This window comes from Petromyzon marinus, chromosome 21 (genome assembly GCF_048934315.1).
Source record: "Petromyzon marinus isolate PM22_M1 ecotype Great Lakes invasive population chromosome 21, UKy_Petmar_22M1.pri1.0, whole genome shotgun sequence".
Classification (NCBI taxonomy): domain Eukaryota; kingdom Metazoa; phylum Chordata; class Hyperoartia; order Petromyzontiformes; family Petromyzontidae; genus Petromyzon; species Petromyzon marinus.
In genome coordinates this window covers 14,560,492-14,583,154 of record NC_133687.1, presented here as the reverse complement: position 1 = coordinate 14,583,154, position 22,663 = coordinate 14,560,492, and the positions used below count along the sequence as shown (strand labels likewise).

General features: G+C 46.9%; 1 protein-coding gene across 6 annotated transcripts in view; it reads left to right on the top strand.

Moving 5' to 3' along the window:
- The window catches only part of LOC116944568 (PHD finger protein 21A-like), a 58,809-nt gene that overhangs the window by 14,698 nt on the left and 21,448 nt on the right, over positions 1-22,663 (top strand). For 4 of the 6 annotated variants that reach the window (XR_004403126.2, XM_032958259.2, XM_032958260.2 and 1 more), the window contains exons 5-12: positions 11,584-11,676; positions 12,526-12,810; positions 13,629-13,721; positions 14,407-14,568; positions 19,308-19,481; positions 20,344-20,418; positions 20,992-21,043; positions 22,552-22,631. Coding sequence is in view for 5 of the 6 variants with exons in the window: in XM_032958259.2 (XP_032814150.1) it covers positions 11,584-11,676; positions 12,526-12,810; positions 13,629-13,721; positions 14,407-14,568; positions 19,308-19,481; positions 20,344-20,418; positions 20,992-21,043; positions 22,552-22,631 (1,014 nt within the window). In the remaining variant the exon portion in view is untranslated. The remainder of the gene's footprint in view (positions 1-11,583; positions 11,677-12,525; positions 12,811-13,628; positions 13,722-14,406; positions 14,569-19,307; positions 19,482-20,343; positions 20,419-20,991; positions 21,044-22,551; positions 22,632-22,663) is intronic. The other 2 variants (XM_032958262.2, XM_032958264.2) reach the window with 2 other exon arrangements.

Genomic DNA, 22,663 nt, shown 5'->3' with positions numbered 1-22,663 from the left:
TGATAAGCAGCAACTTCGTCGAGCTATCATTTGTGATAGCCAGGTCGCTTCTGGGACGTTACCTGGTCAAAATAAAAAAATGTTTCGTTTAGTTCACCTCTTAAGACTGGTAGAGCACGTGGAAGAAATAGCAGGACTGCACCATGCTGTTGTTGTATGTAATCTCTACTGATTGTACACTCCATCTGATACAAATGCAGGGTTGAGTCAAACGAGGTAAGGCCCAAATCAGGTCCAAATGCCAATTGGCAATGGTGCCGTGATTCATAATAATTTATTTTATTCAGGTAATTGGAGCTGAGTCTCACCAGCCGAGTCTGTTCCGACTTCTGTCTATTCATCTGTTCCGCGTAATTGGTGGCGTCCAAATGTTGTTACGTGCACAAATGAAACGAAATGCGGTACCTCTGTTGCGGAATGGTGGCCCCAATAATGATTACATTCACGGAAATTATATTGATTTGAGGAATTGCAGACTTGTGAGCCGCTTGCCAAATGTTTCAAATTGTTCGTGAAGGTTGGGGAACCAAATAATGGTAAATTTAAAGGCCAACTTCCACCACAAGGGAAAGCCAGTTTTGGAAAATGTCTACCATTGACGTTTAAAGAAGAAAGACAATATGGAAAGACCATGACATGCCGCAGCTTTTGTAAGCCGAGAAAAGACCGTTTGATTCCGAGGACGCTGACGCAACCATCGGAGCTTGCAGATGTGGAGGCTTTAATACATGGACAGCACAAAATAAAAATAATGCACATGCATGGGTTTTGTAATTTGTTTGCGATGTGTGTTGGTCCTTGGAAGTATTTAATTAGCGATAATAACAAGTCGCATAATCGGCTTGTGTCACACTTGCGCATTAAGTCGTGAGATGATGTCACTCATAACGACGTCATATCATGCCACACGTAATAACACGTGGTAATGTGTGATAATAACGTCACCTTGTAGCCCTGGTTTTATCGCCCAGTTTTGCAGAACTGTTTGGTCAATTTGCCTATTTTTAGATATTGCTAGTCCCGAATAGCACCACAACTTTACACTAATGTTTTTTGTATATATTGGATCATCTTTACGGCGTTTATCATGACCCCCATTTTCCCACAAACAGACAAGAGTGATCAAATTACATTCGTGCGTTCAACTTGGGTTGAAAGCATAAAAACAAATCTAAACACATTGAAACGGCTACACCGGGATTGCGGAGTGACACATTCGAATTCATATAAGACCGTTCACCGACACACAAGAATATAATGCTTGAGAAATAAAGGCATAGGGATAAACAGTAAAAGGATTTACCATCTGAGCGTCATGGATAGGCGTTGTAAAAGTCGGTGGTGGTAATAATCTACAGGAAGTGATTGAAGAGCTAAACAACAAAAAAGGCTGAAAAAGTGGGGCGAAGTAAATACGAGCAAAACAAATGTCACGTGCTAACTCGTTCAACATTAGCAGGTGGGTAAATTTGTACCGTCTGATAAACCATGCACGAGCCACCAACAATTGCCATTTTTCTGCAAAGCGCTGCGTTACATGTGCCCACAATGCACTACGATGGCATTGACCCGGGTGAGTCATGCCCCCCTGCTTATGTGATACCATTTGTTGTCCGAAGCTTGATGTGTACACGTCAGCTCTAATGAATGTGCCTGCGGAGTGTGTGCGAACATCGGCACAAGTTAGTTGGACAGCTGTGAACATGGATCCAGTCCTGCCATTTCTCATGTCACATGCCAGTTTTAATCGTGCATTCACACGCGCACCCTCAGTCCTCCTCCACACAAATCCCACCCCCCCCTCATCGGCCATGTCTTGTCTATCCAGGCTATGTTTTCCATTTTGCCTTGCCTATCTTGGGCATAGTTTTTAATATCTCATCTACTAGCTCAATTACAGAGCATGCCACATCTGTCATGCTAATACCTCCACTGTCAGCTTCTAGCTAAATGTATCATCAGCAGCCATATTCCATCCACTGTTGGATGAAGGCCTACCCACAGCCCCATGATCCATCTCGCTCCGACACACGAGCTGAATCTCATCACTCCATCTCCGCGGTGGGCGGGCTCTCCGGCGTGATACCTCAATTTTGGCCTCTTCCCGCACCTCCGATCGGCACCGTTGGCTACGTAAGGTGCAAAAGAAGTTCAAAATATATACAGACATGAATACCTCTGCCATCTGCCACACGGCCACCAGTTTTGTCCATCGGCTATCGACCCCTCTAGCGATAGTGCTCTGCCCAATCCCAATTACCTTTCTTAAAACGTAGGGTTCTCGTAGTCAATGCAATGATCCATATTTGTTTTTGGGTTAGGTCACGTGGTGGTTTCCAGTCAACATTTTTGCTATTATCCCTCCACCATTAACAACCCAATTACTTTTCGTAACAGTCACTGTGGTGTGTCTCTGATTAGCGTTTGTTCTCTGATTAACGTATTCCTCTTATATATGTATGTGTTTGTGAACACCACTCACTGTTATTGATGTACTTAGCTTTTGCAGCCTGCACTATGTTTCTGTGGTGATGGGGTTTTCTCGCCAATTACAGATTTGGTTAGATGGGAGGCTGTAATGAATCTCGAGCCCCCTAACCTTGTCCTACAAATGCTCGTAGAAAACCAAAGAACTGGTCAAAAAGCAACATTTCGTTAGTTTTACGGTACATTCAAAGTGAAGCCCAAAAGCAAAAAACAAGTGGGAATGTGTATTCGGTGAGCCTCGTGTGTATATTCGGCCTGGAACAATTCTACCCGCCCACCGTTCAATGAATTCCCATAATTTTGGGGTTACCCGATTCAATAATCAATTATATTTTGACTTAAAGCTTTCGTGACTGAAGGAATTAATATTCGTTGGGTCTTTCGGTAAAGTCCTGATGACGATTGCTCGTGTTGCAATCGAAACGTCGTGATATCTTATTTTTTTATTCACTTTATTTTAATTTTTATTATTTTATTGATTATTTTTTTCCCCATCTACGTGACTTTACCGAAAGACCCAACAAAAAATAATCAATTATATTTAATAATAATCTTCCTTAATCCGCTGCCATGTTTGCACTGTCATAACCGTAATGTCCGTCTCCGTTGTGCGTTTCGTCTATACCGTCACCGCAATGTCTGGTCCCGTTCTATATGATAGTGGCTATGCATGTCCGTCAGTCTCATTTGTGTATTACTTCTATCCGTTCCATGTAGATCTGTGTGTCTCGTTTGCAACGTCTACTTGTCTATTGTCTTGGTCTCTCTCCTCTTTGCCTTGTCTTGGTCCGTCTGTGGCCTTTGTAGACTTCTTTGTTCTTCATCGGTGGTTTTGTCTCTGCTGTTTTTGTTCTGGCCATCTTATTTGTTCTGCCTTTCTCTCGTCTCCGTTTGACCTAGTAACCCAAATGTATAAATTGCTTAGCATTTGCATATATTGTAATTAATCCTTTCTCACCCGCACAAATGGATACGTGTATCGCGAGTGCAGAAATAGATTTTCATCGATACCTCCCCTTGCCGAGTTTGTCTGATGCCGTCCGAAATACAAGTTTAAGGATTTCCCCTGAGAAGAGCCCTCTCTCTACCTGTGAGTAACATCCAGGAGTGGGATTGTGCCACCATGTTAACCTCATCTCACCGATCTAATGCGTTGATCTCTCTCAAGGGTTTTTGTAAAATATTGGCAGCAATATACTTTGAAAAGAAGATGTATTCATTTGGACCAGTAGTAATGTGTGTGCCTTTGTCTTTTTGCACGTGTGTGTATATGAGGAGTGGTAGTGCAGCGGTTAGCGCGCTGCGCTACGAACCCGGCGACACGAGTTCAATTCCCACTCGCAGCCAGCGCCAGTGATAGCGATTGTCTGGGACTCCCCTCGGTCGACTCGCCCTCAATTGAGTGCCTGGTGCGGTGTTAAACATCGCCACTGGGGAGACAAAAGCAGCCGGGCATGGTGTTGGTTACCCACCCCCTCGTGTGCCGTGCCGGCCTTGAATGGTGCTCGCTAACAGCACTTTCCCACTACAGTCTGTTCAGGCAATACTCGGGGATGTTTGTCTTTAGCATGCGTGTGTTCGCATGGTTTTGATATCGGTATATTTTTGTGCATTGGAATACCGTGTAAAAATTGTAGGCTTCCTTATTGTATTGGCTTAGCAGCTTGTTATTTCTATCGAGTGGGGAGTCCTCTGACTACAGCCGCATCGCCATGCATAGTGCATTTTGGAGCTGGCCAGTGTAAATACAATGGTTGCAGTGGCTCGCCTGTACTCTAGCCAGGATTTGAGAAGTCGAACCTCAATTTCTACGAATTTATTTAATTCGCCACAGTACCGTCAATGGATATTGTAATGTTAATGCACGGTCGTGTTTTTGGGTTTGACACCCTTATGTAATAGTCAAGAATGCATTTCCCTCAAATCCTAAGCTGTACTCTTTTGAAAAAGTATTGGGGGGGGGGCTCATTTAAGAATTTCTTTCTTTGCAAAGATTGAAATTTATCTTGAAGAAGAAGAAGAAAATAAATCCTCCGAGCGAACATCGAAATAAGATTATTCATAAAAGTCGATGCACAGCCCCAATGACCCAGCTCTAGGGAACAAAAGAATATTCTTACACGCTCCCCTATCACTCGGCTTTCTCCCTCCCCCACTATCTCTCTAACCCCCCCCCCCCCAGCAATCCACCCACCCACCTATCTCTCTCCATGCACCACCCCCCCCTCCCCACCAAGTCTTGCTCATAGCAACAATCGCACGTTCAGACATGCGCCGTCGTCCGTCCGCGCAGTGACACCCTCTGCCTTTTGGTGTGTGTCTAAAACTCGTTCGCCCGCCCCCCCCCCCACGACTATTGCTTCTTTCAAAAGAGAGAAGCGTCGCAGCAGGTACCGACGAATGTGATAACCGCGCAAACATCCTCGTGCAAAAAAAAAAAATATCCATCCAGGAGTCGGGAGGAAATTTTGCGAGGCCGCTTTACAAAAGCACCGCTCCACCATCTCTCTCACTTTTTGCCTCTCGCCCGCAACCCCCTTTACAGAACCCCCCACCAACCACCCCCCCCCCCCATCAACACGAATCATAACCCACAATGCATCTACCAACAGCCCCGCACCCCCAACCCACCCGTCGCACGTTAACCCTATGATAACCACAACCTTCTTCCACAGAGCTGCCTGCCAGCAACCCCCCCCGCCCCCTCCAGCACACCCTCAATCCGCATCGGCAAACAGCACGGCGCACGAACGGCCACAAATGCCTGCGGGCTACAGCAGAGTGGGACGTGCGCCCGCCTCGCGCGCGTGTACACAAATGCGCGTGCACGCGCCTCATTTCTTTTCACACCCCCCCCCCAACCCCCACCCTCTTTTCGGCTGCTCCGCTCCCACTCGGTCCCCTTGCTTGAGCACAGCCCCACCCCACACATCTCCTCACTCACCCGCAGCCCTCCCCGCTCTGCCGAGCTCCTCCGCCGCCGCCACCCCTCACGCGGCTCCCTCCCCTCGCCGTTCTCTTCACTCGCTCGCTCGCACGCCCCCCCCCCCGTCCCACCCCGCTCGCTCGCGCACATACTGAGCATGAGGGCAGAATGCTAATTCGCACGCGTGCGCACAACCTTGCTGATCAATGCACGTTTGAACCCCCGGCACCTGCTTCTTTTACCCCCTTCAACTCGCGCCTCCCACTGAGGAACGGCAACTCTCGCCGTCGGTCGTTCCTCGCCTCCCCTCCATCCACCTGACCCCCTCCCCCTGCCCCCCCCCAACTACTACTCTTTCTGCGGCACACGCCACGCAGACGTGACGATTCAAAGCTCTACGTTTACCGTGTGTTGCATGGTCACAGGCGCTGGTCCACAGGCACCCCGGGAACAATCTTTTACGAGGCCTCCTGCAGGCAGGCAGGCAGGCAGCTGCACTGGGCTCGTTCATACGTGTTGATCCCATGTGCCGATCTGGCGCGCACGCCGTATTCAAGCTCGCACCGTGTTACCGATGGAACGTGCATCAATCGCGTGCATCAATCGCGTGCACGCACATGATACACACACTGACGATGCCACACGTGTGTGTGTGTGTGTGTGCGCCTTATCTTGCATGGGCACAGTGACCTCATTACATACTGACACATTGGTCTCGTGAACTGGTTAAATATGTATGCAGATCTCATACAGGGTGATGTGACACAGAACAAAGACACAGATCCCCTGTGTAGCCGTCGACTTTTTGGGGCAGTTGCTGTTCGCGAGCACCCAATGAAGGCCGCTACAGCACACAAGGGGGTGGGGGTGGCCAGCACCACGCCCGGCTGCCTTTGTCCCCACGTGGCAACGTTCACACATCGCACCAGGTACTAATTTGAGGCCGAGTCGACCTAGCGGAGGCCCAGGACCAGTTCACGTAATCGTCACCGATCTCAGCCGTGGGCGGCAAGCGAACTCGGAGTCGCTGAATTCGTAGCGAGGTGCGCTAACCGCTGCGCCACCGCTCCCCACGCACGCGCACGGGGTGTGGAGGGGGGCCACTGATCTGACGCACGCTGGGCATTGCTTTAAACCGCGGCCCACCCCCCCCCGCCCGCCCGCCCGCACACACGTCTTGCCCGAATCGCGTTCGCTGTTATTTTGGCTCGTGCTCGAGCTAACTTGCTCGCGCTGCACAGTCAACGTGACATTTAGAAAGCGGCAAGGAACGTTGTTGCGAGAACAGCCTCCACCCCTCTCTCTCTCTCTCATCACCTCTCACCTCCACCCGTCCCTCTTCTTCTCGTGCTCCCTCACTGTTCCCGCCCGCCCCTGCCCCCAGCCTGTAGTTATCTTTCTCTTGTTCTGTCTCCCTCCTCCCCCCCTCCCCTTTTCTCTCGCTCCCAGTTCTCCATTAAAAAAACATAACGGAATCTCTAAACCATATGCGTGTAATTTTACCCCATTTTGATCAAGACTTGCCCACCTCCCTCCGCCGTTCCCCCCTCCTCGTGCTCCCAACAAATTGGCAGCAGCAAATCAACCCCCGGAGCTCCGTTGGGGGTAAAGCCATTGCTCTGATTTGATTTGTTATTTAGACTCCCCAATGAATGAAGGTGGGGCTTGCTTTTATCAGGTTATAGGTGAATCGGAGGGACGTTTGTAACAAAATGTTCGAGGCTGCCCACGGATTTGAATACAGTTACTCGCAGGCTGTCCCCAGACACCGCTCGGAGCTGTTAATTACAACAATCCATATTTCATTTTTAAATGCAAGACATCTGGATAGGCTAGCTTGAGAGGTTTCTCCCACCAATCTTCATCATCCCGTTATCTATCCAGTGCTGGGTGAGGGCCTCCACAAGCTTTCTGCCACCTCTCGCGATCCTAGATCCTGCGACGTAATAATCCACCCCGCGCCTACCCATGAACTGATTCCATCGCTCCGTCTCTTGGATACACGTGCCCATCGGACGCGGCTTGTCATCTTGTCCCGCTCCCCTTCTCATCGGACGCGGCGTGACCTTGCCCCACTCACCCTTCTCACGCCTATATTGGTACGTTCGTGGCAATTAGACATTTTTGTAACACAAAATTGCAAACTGTTTCATTTAGGCCTCTGTTTTGGAGAGCTCGAATGACTGCATCGATTTATACCGAGTCAAAGGCATTCTCATATACGACAGCGATGGGAACAATGGTGGTTTTAAATGAGTCGGGTTGGTTCGTGAACGTCTCAATGGTAGAGAAACCTTTCCTAAACCTTGCTTGCACCCGTGGTGGAGTTGGCCTCTAACTTGTTTTCCAGTCATCTTCCTTGAACAATTTTTACACGTGCGATAAGCAGATGATGGGTGTTTAAGCCAGTTTTATCTCCCTTTTGTGAATAGAAGAACAGCTTGAGGCATCATTTAACGAATGCCATATTTATTTTCCCCGTCAACGTTACGTGAACAAGTCTGCTAATTTGACACGTAGGCTATCGCGACCAATATCATCCGACAGCCTGATGGAGCTAGTTGTAATTTCTGGTGAAACGTACTCGGATTGTAAATGTTGTGGCTTGGTTCTCCAACACACCGGTTAGTGCTGTACTAGTGACGAATTGGCACGTTCTGTTTACATGACAACCCTTACTAGTTGCCTGTGTCGGGTGGTGGCGGGTTTTAACGACACATTTATATATTTACGCGATCTAACTCAAAAACTTCTATTATGGAAGTCTGCTAATGTTGTCCCAGCAGTTGGTCCCGCATCTTTGATGATGTCCACAGTTTCACGATCCGGCCTAGGAGCCGTTCCCGTGTTGCATTCAACGAAGGGCAGAGTTGACCTCTCCAAATGTGGCGCCTGGAACCTCCTCTTCATCAGAAAATGTTTTATTCCTGGGTTGTTATATACTATAGAGATCTGAATACAACCTATCTGCACTCATGTTTGACCATACTTCACCACGCCAGCCCTCTGCAGGTTATTGAAGAAAACGCGCATTGTCTTGCCTCCTGCCGAGTACCTCATGGGTGTCTATCGAGTGTTCTATAGCTCCTTGTGTCTTCTTTCTCTCGGCTATTAATACTTGCAAGTTGTTGATAACGTGCTTACATTCTGTCGCATATAGTCGACAATTCCAGAAAAGATCCTGACATTTTCATCACGCGTCCTTAAGATATTTCAGCGATTATAATTTGGTTTAGTATTCTAAAAAAGTACCTTTAAAAAAACATTCTAAAGTTATTTTTTTTAGCACATTATTATGTTTTCAACCAAATGGCATTTCTTACATCCTGTCAAATACTGCATACCTAATGTTTTCATTACCAATACAGTGCATAATGAGTTCATGTACCTAGCTGATGCTGTCTGCAGTGCCACCCCTCCGACTCCCACCCCTGCATGTCACACGACCACGACAGCCACAAATGCGGTGCAAAGACATTTAACGTTATTCAAGTTTTGAAGAGAGAAAAAAACAAAGGCAATGTTCTGTTCTGTTTCAAGCATGTCGGTCTATTCGGCTGGATCTGAAGAGTGAAGGATGATAGCTGCGTGTTGGCCAGGCCCGAATTTGAAGTGGATATTCAGTGTACTGCTTGTTTGTTTGTTTATGCATCAATCTTCCCACGTGACAATCTGACCAAGTCCTGGGAGAGCGCTTCATTGTTGTACGCCTACGCTCTTCATACTCCTTTAGCGTGTGTGAGGAGTGCTTTTGCGCCTTTGGGAATCCCAGCAGGACCTTTTCGACAAGGAATTTGTGGTTATTTTTTTTAATCATTTCACATTTGCGTTATTTAAAAAAGAAAGTCGTATTTTTGTTTTGCATTTTTACGTTCGGTTGTGTAAGACTTCGCTCTGGGAGCGGTGTCCGAGGGACTTTTTGCGCCGCGCATGATTCTAGTCCCACTGTATGTAGCCAACCGTGCTATCATTGGTAAATGGGTTTGAGTGTGGTCCCTAGATCGACTCGGATGAAACTGAATGCTTGGTGTTGACGCTGCCTGGTTTTTCATACCAACTTTTATAGGTGTTCACTATCAGCACTTGCCCCGTAAATCTATCCAGGTTAAAAGGGTGCCTTTGTGAGCGCTTGATTTCACGTCTTTTTGTTCATGTGTGAGTTGGGCGGGTGTGTGAAACGAAATCCTGTACCTCCGTTGCGGAATGGTGGCCCCAATAATTATTATATTCACGGAAATTATATTGATTTGAGGAATTGCAGACTTGTGAGCCTCTTGGCAAATGTTTAGGAATTGTTCGTGAAGGTTGGGGAACAAAATAATGGTCAATTTAATGGCCAACTTCAACCACAAGGGAAAGCCAATTTTGGAAAATGTCTACCATTGACGTTTAAAGAAAGACAATATGGAAAGACCATGAGATGCCGCAAGCTTTTGTAAGCTAAGAAAAGACGATTTGATTCCGAGGACGCTGACGCACCCATCGAAGCTTGCAGATGTGGAAGTTGCTCTATATTTGGAGTTTGCATGTCCTTTCCCCACGGTCGCGTGGATTTTTCTCCGGGTCCTCCGGTTTTTACATCCACATTTAGAATCAACGTCACGCGTTTGGAGTATTTGGCTGCAATAAATTTCCGCGTGATAAGCCACTTGGTTGATCATGAAAAAGAGCTAGCTCAGTGGGTCTTACTTGGTTAAAAACAATTGTTTAGTTTATAGTTTAATGTGCGTGCACAAGTGGGGAATGGTAGTTTATTGGTTAGTGTACTGCACTATGAACACGGTTATCCGAGTTTGATTTCCGCTTACGACCAACCACAGTGGTAAATATTTATACCGGTTCTGGCCTTCCCCTCGGTCTGTTCAGCCTTAAATGAGTTGCTGGTGCAGTGTGTAAGCATAAGCAATGGGGAGACAAAGACGGCCGGGCGTGGTGCTGGCCACTCACCCGCATTGTGAGCCGTGCCGGCCTTCACAGGTTATGCTCGCTAACAGCACTTGCCCCAGCGGTTTGTTAAAGGCTATACGGAGGGATCTTTGGCACCTGACTATGACCACGTGTGTTTCTACGTAAGGCTACTACGTGTTACTGGGGAGGTTCCCAACCTTGGCTTGTCGTTTACCCCCATAATAGTTGGCGTAGCTCTACCAGCACTTGCATTCGATATTTTAACAATTTTTCATACTGATGTAGAGGAGTACTGCGGGGACCCAATGAGGGGGCAACCGCGGGAAGGGGTCCAAGCAGAAAGGGGAGTGCCAGAAGGCAGAGAGAGAGGAGGGTAAGGAGTAGAAAAAGACCCCAGGTAAAAGGGAGGATCCCGGGCTAAGGGGATAAAAGGGGAACCTTGGCAGATGGGGAGAGTGGGAGAGGGGAGTCGGAGAGAGAGAGGAGCCAGGTAGCAGGGAGAAAGGCTCCTGGGCCGGAGAGACAAAGGAGGCTACAAGTGAATGAGTACGGGGTAGCCCGGACGAAGGTCGAGGGAGTCAGGAGAGAGGGCGACAGTCAGGGAGTAGGGGGTACTCGAGACAGAAGAGGAGTGTGCGGATGTCGGCGTGAATAAACGGCAAGCAGCCCTGAACATTCTACCCTGGTCTGAATCTGTAACCACGAAGCACGACTCTACACTCGACAGACGCATGTGCATGTATAAGCCATAAACAAAGGGACAAAGACCCCCCCCCCTATAGCCTCAACAGACTGTTGAGGTAGGTGCTGTTAGCGAGCACCTACTGCAAATAAGGAAAAATTAAATTTTCTTTTTATTTCTCTTCAAATTATAAGTACAGAAAAGGCTCCATGGGGAATGGAGGGTGCCGGTTAATCAAATTTGCTGGTTATCTGAGACTTTCACTCATGGTTCACCACATTTCCCGAGTACGTAAAACTTTGCCAGAAAGTAACTAAGCCTGTGTTTTAACTTATGATATAACAAACAATTTACTCTTTTCACAGAGGTACTCACCAGTCATTTTGTCGAGCATTCTAAGTTGATTGGAGAGAAGCAGTGGGGCCATTTATCTGAAAGCGCCGTACGACGTGGCGACCGTCTTTGTTCGATGGCTTCTACCAAAAGGCCGCTCCGAGGCTGAGCGGCGTCCGCGTGATGGTTTATGCCCCTCGTTGTTGTGTCATGAGTTGTTGTTGTTTTTGTTGTGCTTTCTCTGTAGAAGAAGGTGGTCGAGCAATTAAGAAAGGACCTGGTGAACAAGCAGCACCAGCGGCAGCACGGAACGAGCGGGGACGTGCAGCCGCATGCAACTGTACGCGATCGCGTTCCGCCGCACGCCGTTTTCACTCGCGCCCGCAATGCAATGCACACGAGCTCGTACACGTGCAAGTCGCACAGACGCACGCACACGCGCCTGACAATGTCGCAACCTTTCGATTGATAAAAAAAATCATCAAGCGATTTTAATCACCAAGATCATCTTTTCTTAAGCGGGTGTCATTTTCTTGTACGAACGTTTGCTTTCCGTGCACCATTAAGTGAGGAAGTGTGGGGAGATTATTGGCTGGTGTAGGAAGTGACATTTGGCAAACAAGGGAGACTAGGCACGTAGTTAGAATGGACTGAAATGATCATTGCAGGACGAGTTAGACTGTAAGTGGAAGACCTATATCTCGGCATCTTCACTTGGATTCTGAACTGGCAAAGTAATTTAAAGTGAAAGAGTGGGAATCAGCTGTGAGGATTGCCACTTTCCAGGTGTCAGCAAAGTCAACATATCTATACGGGCAGATTACTTAACGCCACTGTGCCTACAATGGACAACTTTTTCATTTTTACGATATATAACCATCATTGAATAATCGGAATGGGATGCAACCTCACTGGGTGGTTGTTATTTTAATTTTATCAGAGCCACAGTGGGCGAAATTGACCTAGGCTTCTCAAGATTTGGAACATTCTGCTCCACAAATTAGAGATTTGTCCAAGGTGTAGTTTTTTAAGAGCAACTCAAAATTTAGGTTTACTGAAAATAGTATTTTGCTCACGTGGGATAAGTAGTGATGATTCGGCCCGGGGAGACACGCGCGTCGCTTTGCCTTTGTACCGACGAACGTTTAAACTCAAGCCTTGAAGACGAACGAATGCCCCCCTTTTGCAGAAAATGGTGTCACGGCCACCTGTCGCGATCGCCATTCCGCTGGTAAAAGGCGGCTCCCACAACGCACAGCAGCAGCAGCAGCAGCCGCCACCACGGCCGGTCGCTCCGGTCGCCCCCGTCGCCCTTCTTGCTCCGGTTGCGCCCGTCGCTCCCGTCGCTCCCGTCGCGCCCGTGACCCCAGCGGCGGCGACGTTGCTAAGTAACGGGCAGAAGACCCCGCCGCGCGTAGAAGCGTCGGCGCAGACTCCTCCCGGCGTTCATGCCGCACCGCATAGGAGCAAGCAGGTGGGCACGAGCGCAGGCATGTGTTGAGTGCGAGAGCTATCCTCACTTGAGGCCGGTCTGAAATGGCGTGTGCAAACATTTATAGATTTCAGACATTTCACAACAACAACAACAAAAAGTGACTTAAACCGCCTATCTGCTCTAAACCCAGACTGGATTTCAATTAGGCACACTTCTCTTTCCACATTTGGCAGACATGTGACCCCTTCATTAATTTATCATGACCCAAGGCAATTTCGTTTAAAAAAAAGTTGTGGTGAATGTATTACCTGTGTGTGCACTGCTTGGATCATGTCACCCAATTACATACAATGAATTTAAGATCATCGATCTTTACATGAACGATTTGACGTTTGCATCATGAGCGTAAGAGTATATCTTTAAATCAATGCTTCATTACGTGCCTCATGTTAGCATATTCCTAGCGTCATTGGTAAACAGCTCCCGCTGGGAATGCTCAATAAACCTATACATCTACAATCACCACACTCTCTACCGTTTCCCTTCCTTACCCCTTGTTATTCGCGAGGGGTACTTGGTACGTTACGGAGATGCTTGCGAATAGCAAATTTCGCGGATAATGATATTGGCCGTAGCATCATCATAGTTTTATCACATCTCATCACTATATCTCATCACATGATCTCATCACTTTCTCGCATCACAGTCTCTCTCGTCGTCTTATCTCATCACTTTCTCTCAATGCAGTCGTGTAGCGTTCCAGATGCAATTCACGAATATTAAGTTTGTGACTAACGAGGGAAATGCTGTTATGTTACGTTTTTGGCTTTTTTTTTCCCCACCCCCTTGGTTCACAGGCTCAGGTCGGTACTTCCCAGGTGCCTTTGCGAATTCCACAATTTCCGGCAGTGCAGAGACTCGTGGGTAAAAGTCTTGCCATACTTCCGGAGGTAATATTTTCAATTTCACAATCTGCGTTCATTTCATGCAGCGGTCATGACAAGTCAATTAGACGTGAGCTGGAATTGTATCACTGTGGTTATTGACATCTGAACCTCTTGGCAGTACCCCAGGGTACTATAGTTACCCCGGCTCTCGCATAATGTCCGTGATGCAGTCATTTTTAGTCTGTTGATGGTTGGCGATGCGGCAATCGACTCATCTTGACGAGCTGTACACGATGCACTATGGTGCGTCGTGCGTTCAGAGTTCCAGCGCTATCGTCCCCGCTGCGTTTCGAAATCACGGAGTGGCACTGATTTCGGATTGATTGGTACCCAGTCGCGGAGTTAAGTACACCCCTGGACAAAAGTGTCCCAGAAATAACATATTTGATTGCCTCGGCCAGTTTGTATAATTTGGTACCCCGGGGTATCGCCATAAGGATCATTATAACCTTGGATTATCCTTCGTTATCCAATTGACAAATTATTGTTTTTAATTTGCGGGTTTTAGAAGTATTCACTGTGCTTTCACACACAAGGCTTAAGAGTTGCATGAAGTAGAGTTTATCAGTTTGTAGCGTGTTAAACAATCAAAGCACACATGAAAAATGTCCTGTCCAATATTTTGTTACATCCATTCTCGTGCGATCATTCACCCACCCCCTACTTTCACCTTTTTAATGGTCCGCAGATCAGACCCAAGCCCCTGGCTTCATCCCCCAGTGCCCAGGAGAGACCGCACTGCAATGGCAAGAGTGGCAGCGGGGCCCATGCGCGTGCGCTGCACGCTCACGTCGCCAACGGCACAGCTGGCACGACTATCAAGAGCGGCTCCTCTGTGGATGAGGCCAAGGTGTGTTTGTGTGTCTGTATCTTTTGTTTAGGGCTAGTGTAGCGGTTAGCGCACTGCGTTGCGGAACCTGCCTACCCGAGTTCGATTCCCGCTCACGGCCAACACCAGTGGCTATTATCTGAACCGGTTCTGAGCCTCCCCTCGGTCGACTCAGCCTCAAATGAGTTCCTGGTGCAGCGGTGTGTAATTATCGCCACTGGGGAGACAAAGGCGGTCGGGTGTGGTGCTGGCCACCCACCCTCTGTGTACTGTTCCGGCCTTCATAAGTGCTCGCTAACAGCACTTGCCCCAACAGTCTGTTGAGACTATAGGGGGGGCCTTTGTCTCTTTGTTATGGGCTTGTACATGCACATGCGTCTGTGTTCAAGTGCATGTGTCGAGTTAAAGAGTTTCACGTGAAAGATTTAACGTTTTTTTTATAACAGAATATTTGTTTGTAGTGGAGCAATCCGATAAGCTATAAAGCGCTTTCACAGATGTCGAGTAGGGGCACAGGGGTAGAATGTTACAACAACAAGAAATACAAAAACACGATAGGAGTGCAAAGTGTAGGAAAACTGAGGAAATAACACACACCAAATTCATATCAAACAAAACAATTTCTCTTTTACCAAATAATACCCCCATGAGCTATTAGCTTATTTTTCACAAGTGACCTGGCCACAAATGAAGGCTCAACGAAGTGGCTTATCACGTGGAAATTTACAACAGTCAAATACTCGGAACGCACACCGATTCTAAATGCGGAATGGAAAAACCGGAGGACCCGGAGAAAAATCCATGTGACCCGGTGAACCCGGTTTGGGCGTTTTCGGTCAGCGCAGTGCACCGTGATCTCCCTCACTTTGGTTTCATTCCTCACCGTTCATACTCCCTGCTTTGGTTTCTGCTTGAAAGCGCGGCTCTGCTGGTCCCGAAGCGATCCCATTTGGCATTCCAAGATCAGCTCGAGTGTGCAGATCCGCGAGGCTCTGAAATTTCGCCCCCCCCGCTTCATCCACCCGCTATTTTGTTTAGAACAAAGCCAAATGCGGGCTCGGATTAGGATCGGCTTTTTAAGGAACAACATCTTGGTTATTTTACTTTCCCACTATGCCACTTTTAACATAAACGTGGTCGTGCAGTTGATCTTCCCATATATACGAAAGGTGAGTTTAAAATATCGTCAACAGGTTACTTTTATTTATTAATTGTACTTGTGCACCAGTGCCAACGGAGCATCAATCAGAAAACGTGTCGCCGTACCTGTGCGTGATGTTACGACTGGTTCCGAGTTTCGGCCCAGGTTGAAGCATGCAGCCTCCACTATGAAATGCAGCGTTTTAGCGGGCCTGCTTCGAGGGCTCACGCGTTGTGTCCAGTTGGGCCACAGGGGCTGCTGTGGGGGAGCCTGGGCCAAGTCAGAGTTGAGTTTTAGTCTGTTCAGTTTATTGAGCCAGTTGGCCAGGATTGGGAAAACTTAGCCCCCATTTTTCACCCAGGCAGCTGGAGAGCAGCACAGACTTAAGTGCATCTTGCCTAGCATTAAGACTAAGAATAACGAATTTAAGAAATCGCAGTTAAGAAACAAACAACGTATACAGTATTAAAAAGAAGAATAAAAAAAGGCTTCCCAGTGAGCATGCAAATGCAGCACTTGTTCGTGTGTGTGTGTGCCAATATCAAGAGGTGTTCTCCAATAGTTGACTATGCTGACAGTCTGTTTACAAGGTTTAATGTTTCTTATGTTACGTGTAAGATGATGTATTTAATTTAAGATGTTATGTTTCAGCAATAGTATAGTTGCACGACATTAATTACAACCACGTAGTTTTTAATTCTAATTCATGTACACCACATTGGCAATTGATTCCTGAACCAGGTTCCATCCTTTCTTTGGGTGAATTGGCTTTATATAACCTGTGATCAGTGTCGACACAATTTAGACAATACTGCCGGGCATGGCTTTTAGCCACACAAATCCATGTGGGCTGTGCCAGCCTTAAGTGTCTTTCGAGGATCTGTCGAGCTAAATTTGAAGTCTCTGTGTACCTGTGTTTTCTTTTGTAAAAGCAGTACAAGTGGAATGTAATGTAATTATGTACAACAGGATATTATTATTTACTTACAGAATGTGAAACGTTGCTTTGATACCAAATTCGTTTGACTGCATAAAAACAGTCTTTATACTTGATTTATTTTTGTTTAAATCACACGCACACACACTGCAGTTTACAGGAAGCAATGCGAGACGATGTACGTGTCGGGAAATTAGCAGAAAACTGCTGACGGGACATTCTAAGGAGAACTCGGCAGGGATAGACAACCAAAACACCTGCACAGGAGTGGAAGCGTCTGTGGCAGAGACGGCCAGCACATTGGTGATACCGTCTGGAATTCCGACGTTGGTGTGGGGGGGGAACTAAAAGAGGTGCCAAATTCCATTTTACCTACGTGACTTTACCGAATAGAACCAAAGAGTATGGATCCTTGCAGTCACGAAAGCTTCAAATCTAGAAATTCCATCATGTGCAGATTAACAAGTGGCTTTGAGAGGAAGGCAGTGTTCACTGGGTTTTGGAAGCTCTGTGGTGAGGTTCCACAAGAGATCACATTGGACAGGGTCGCAGGAGTAACTTGGGCGATTCTAATGAGCACAACATTTAATGTGTTTCTCTTTTGAATTGGAACTTTGCGACGGAGATTGAATGCGTGCCTGCATCTGTGAACGCATGATTATGTGACCGAGTGTGCTGGTGCTAGAAAATGCGCGTAAATTGACAGCTGTGTTATTGCCAGAAGGGGGTAAAGCCTTTTCTTCTTTATACAGTGAGGGAAAAAAGTGTTTGATCCCCTGCTGACAAAGAAATGATCAGTCTATAATTTTAATGGTAGGTTTATTTGAACAGTGAGAGACAGAATAACAACAAGAAAATCCAGAAAAACGCATGTCAAAAATGTTATAAATTGATTTGCATTTTAATGAGGGAAATAAGTATTTGACCCCCTCTCAATCAGAAAGATTTCTGGCTCCCAGGTGTCTTTTATACAGGTAACGAGCTGAGATTAGGAACACACTCTTAAAGGGAGTGCTCCTAATCTCAGCTTGTTACCTGTATAAAAGGCACCTGTCCACAGAAGCAATCAATCAATCAGATTCCAAACTCTCCACCATGGCCAAGACCAAAGAGCTCTCCAAGGATGTCAGGGAGAAGATTGTGAACCTACACAAGGCTGGAATTGGCTACAAGACCATTGCCAAGCAGCTTGGTGAGAAGGTGACAACAGTTGGTGCGATTATTCGCAAACGGAAGAAACACAAGATAACTGTCATTCTCCCTCGGCCTGGGGCTCCATGCAAGATCTCACCTCGTGGAGTTGCAATGATCATGAGAACGGTGAGGAATCAGCCCAGAACTACACGGGAGGATCTTGTCAATGATCTCAAGGCAGCTGGGACCATAGTCACCAAGAAAACAATTGATAACACACTACGCCATGAAGGACTGAAATCCTGCAGCGTCCGCAAGGTCCCCCTGCTCAAGAAAGCACATATACATGCCCGTCTGAAGTTTGCCAATGAACATCTGAATGATTCAGAGGACAACTGGGTGAAAGTGGTGTGGTCAGATGAGACCAAAATGGAGCTCTTTGGCATCACCTCAACTCACCGTGTTTGGAGGAGGAGGAATGCTGCCTATGACCCCAAGAACACCATCCCCACCGTCAAACATGGAGGTGGAAACATTATGCTTTGGGGGTGTTTTTCTGCTGAGGGGACAGGACAACTTCACCGCATCAAAGGGACAATGGACGGGGCCATACACCGTCAAATCTTGGGTGAGAACCTCCTTCCCTCAGCCGGGCATTGAAAACGGGTCGTGGATGGGTATTCCAGCATGACAATGACCCAAAACGCACGGCCAAGGCAACAAAGGAGTGATTCAAGAAGAAGCACATTAAGGTCATGGAGTGGCCTAGCCAGTCTCCAGACCTTAATCCCATAGAAAATCTGTGGAGGGAGCTGAAGGTTCGAGTTGCCAAACGTCAGCCTCGAAACCTTAATGACTTGGAAAAGATCTGCAAAGAGGAGTGGGACAAAATCCCTCCTGAGATGTGTGCAAACCTGGTGGCCAACTACAAGAAACGTCTGACCTCTGTGATTGCCAACAAGGGTTTTGCCACCAAGTACTAAGTCATGTTTTGCAGAGGGGTCAAATACTTATTTCCCTCATTTAAATGCAAATCAATTTATAAAATTTTTGACATGCGTTTTTCTGGATTTTTTGTTGTTATTCTGTCTCTAACTGTTCAAATAACCTACCATTAAAATTATAGACTGATCCTTTCTTTGTCAGTGGGCAAACATACAAAATCAGCAGGGGATCAAATACTTTTTTCCCTCACTGTATATCAAACTGACAGCTGTTGTTGGAGTATTATGCATCCCAGCAACCAGGGTTGAATATTGGCCGTGACCAACACGAGTTTTGATGAAATTGCTGATTATGTGCCATATGGTCAACATCAGAACTGCTTTTTGTGCGTTCGTTTATTGTCCTTCCCCAGCACCTCCTTTCACGGTTGGCTACGTACAGTGCGAAAAAGGTTTAACATGTACACACACACACAGACCATATTGGGGAGACTAAAGCATTGTACTAAAGAGAGAATATCCTTGTTTTCTTCTCCTTACCCTGTTTGAATATGTTTCGTGGCACGTGTGTGTGTGTGTGCGCCCGGGCGGGCGTGAATGCCAGCAGCCCACGCCGACAAGAGTGCAGGTGGCCCCAGGAAGGGGGCGGCTGGATGGCTCCACCAACCACGGCCCGTCGCCCCATCACAGCATGAGCGGTCATGGCCGGTCGCCGCCGCCGCCGCCGCCGCACGGCATGGTCAATCACGCACGTTCCAGGATGTCGGACAGCGCCGAGGTGAAGACGAGAAACGTCTTTGGTGGTGTATCACGCAGCAGGCTTGTTATAAAAGACGAATTCTGCATCAGTTGCAGTGGGTGGCCGTGCCTTCGCATCTGCAGCTCCCACGGTGTGGAATGCCAAATTAAATGTTTTCCACTATTTAAGTCCCTTTTTAAAAACCTAGTTTTTTTTTTACTTTGGCTAGGGCTCCGTGGTGGCGAGATGTTTGCTTGCCTCGCCTGGTATACAGGAGAGCATGAGTTCAATCTTGACCCTGATGCCTGTATATTTGGAGTTTGCTCGTCTCTTTCTCTCCCCGTGGTCACATGGATGTTTATCCTGGTCCTCCATTTTTTCCCTCCACATTTAAAATCAACGTCTATTTTGACTTTGGCTGCGATAAAATTCTACACGATTAGCCACTCCGAGCTATAATTTGTGGCCAGGTCACTTTTTAAAAAGAGCTGCATAGCTCAATGTAATTTGCCCGTATTGAAACGGCCGTACACCATATAGACCTGAACTCGAATTCCCTGTACAAGAATACGGATAAACCGTATGGGTTGACAGGTATGACACTGTGTCGTCTGGCCAAAACTATTCACCATGCCATCTGGCAAGCTGTATTCTGCTGCAAAACGGGATTCCCGCAACGAAATCTGTGCCTGGCTTTGTTCTCCCATTCTTTGGCCTGCTACAGATACATTGCCTTGTACCACGAGTCGTGGACACATTCCACATCATGTTTGCTAGTCGTAGTCGATGTGTGTGCTTGCGTTGTTGCATGTACACATGCTGCGCATTCATTGATATGCAGAATCAAAATATGTATTCATACTAGAGGAATCCGATGAGCTATAAAGCTCTTTTCCCACAGATGTCCAGTGGGGGCCCGGGGTCAGAACGTTACAACGAGAAACAAAAAAAGACGATAGTGCAAAGTATTGGAAAGGTAGGAAAATCACTAAATTATATTTTTATTTTACCAGATAAAGCCCACTGAGCTATTATATTCCTTTTCAGAAGCGACCTGGATTGAATGTTACGTGTGTAAGCATGCCTTAAGCATTCACACGTAACAGCCATGTGTATATGCATTCCTTACCAATACTCATACGTATGCATACGGTATGCATACATGTTGTTGGATTCATATGTATGTATGTATGTTGAACTTCTTCTTTCGCGCACCGTATGTAGCCAACCGTGCTAATTGGAGGTGTGCAGGAACACGTTGTGAAGAGGTTCAATGTTTGGTGTGTGACGCTTTGCCAAAGGACATCAGGGTCTCAACCTCAATTGAGATTTTAAACGTTCCTATTTAAGAATGTTTTCGCCTTATTTTATCCTTGGGCTCTTGCTCTCCTTTTACTATTATTATTAGAAATGTTAATTGCTAGCTTTTTATGCTTACCTATTTTTTTATGCGCTTTGCGTACAGCGCCCTCCGATCCACGGACGAAGAGCGCTATATTTGTACGAGTCTAATTTATTATTATTGATGCGCCGTGTTGATGATGTGCAGAAAGTTGCCTTCATGGTGGCTCTGGGTCTGGCCACACCTGAACACGTCGAGGGTAAGGGCTCCCAGAAAGCACGCTTGTCATTGTAGGCCTGCAGCACACACGCATGTCTACACACACGCAAAGATAAAAAGATCCCCCATATAGCCTTAACAGACTGTAGGGGCAAGTGCTGTTAGCGAGCACCTCACACACACACACGCATGTCTACACACACGCATGTCTACACACACACGCATGTCTACACACACTCACGTCTACACACACTCACGTCTACACACACTCACTCAATCTGTAATACACACGGCACATACGTCACATAGCCTTGTGCATGCTGTTTGTGAGCATCTAGGAATCCCGCGTTGATCTCACCCCTTGATTTCTTTTGGCGAATAACTGGAACTCCCCCTCAATGTGTGTATTGCTACCGCCGTGGCACGCGCGTTGAGGTTTACCTCGACACTCTAATCATTACCAAATGATACGATAAAATATTCACGTGAATACCTGTGGTTATAGTTTCATTTGAGCCCGTTCAAACGGCTGTCTTTAGTTCTTTAACAATGGATAATAACGTTTACAGAAACCCTCTATTTCACAAATGTGCATTTTTGTATTCGAAGCCTATATATCCTATGGTGCAACAATGGAACTGTAGTGCACCCCAATTTGTATGTATGTATGTTGAACTTCGTTTGCACCGTAGATAGCCAACTGTGCTAATCAGAGGTGCGGGGGGAAGGACAACAAACTAAGCGCAACAAGCAGTTCTGATGTTCATATTCTTAGCTCTTTCGGTAAAGTCACGTTGAAGGGAAACAATAAAATAATAAAATATATATAAAACAATAAAAATTCTCACGACGTTTCGACCATAACACAAACGGTCGTCATCAGGCGTGTCGACACAGTAATTCATAAGAATATGAATTACTGCAGTCACGAAAGCTTTAAATCAAAATTTAGTTCTGATGTTGACCATGTGGCACATAATCAGCAATTGAAAGCACGCGATCCCGTGACCGCCTTGGTTCGATGGCCAGCCAAAAGCCGCTGCGAGGATGACCAGATATGAATGCAGCAACCTGCGTTCAATCTCCCCGGCCACGGCTAACACGAGGCCTTGCCCAATAACCAAACTAGTCCTGGGCCTATCCTTCACTAACTTACACTGACCAGCATGGTGAAGTATGGCCATACAGCGAAAATGACTGACGCCGAGTGGGTGAGGTCTTCTCACCCCCTTACTGAATTGGCATAGGGCTGTAACTTATTAGAAATCCTAGTGAGCTAACTCGGTTGCTTGAGGATCATATAACGAATTAGCAAAGTGTGCTATCTGCCATAAAGTGCAGGTAAATGCAATAGTGTCTTGGCTTAAATTTTTGTATTTCTTGAAATTCATTGCTTTACTTACACATTTTGTTTTGAGGTGACCTGTGACGACGCTGCCAAATGCCACGCTCGACTTCCTTGAAAGATGCCCTGTATATAAAAAGAAGAGAGACGCGCCAATAAAAAAAAAAATAACACGCTCACTGTGTTGTGTGCTACGTGGCCAGAGCTGCAGAGCCGGCGACAGGAGAGGAAGCGACGGACGACGGCGAACCCCCTGTACAGCGGAGCGTACTACGAGCCCGAGGTGTGCACGCGCACACACACACACGCACACAC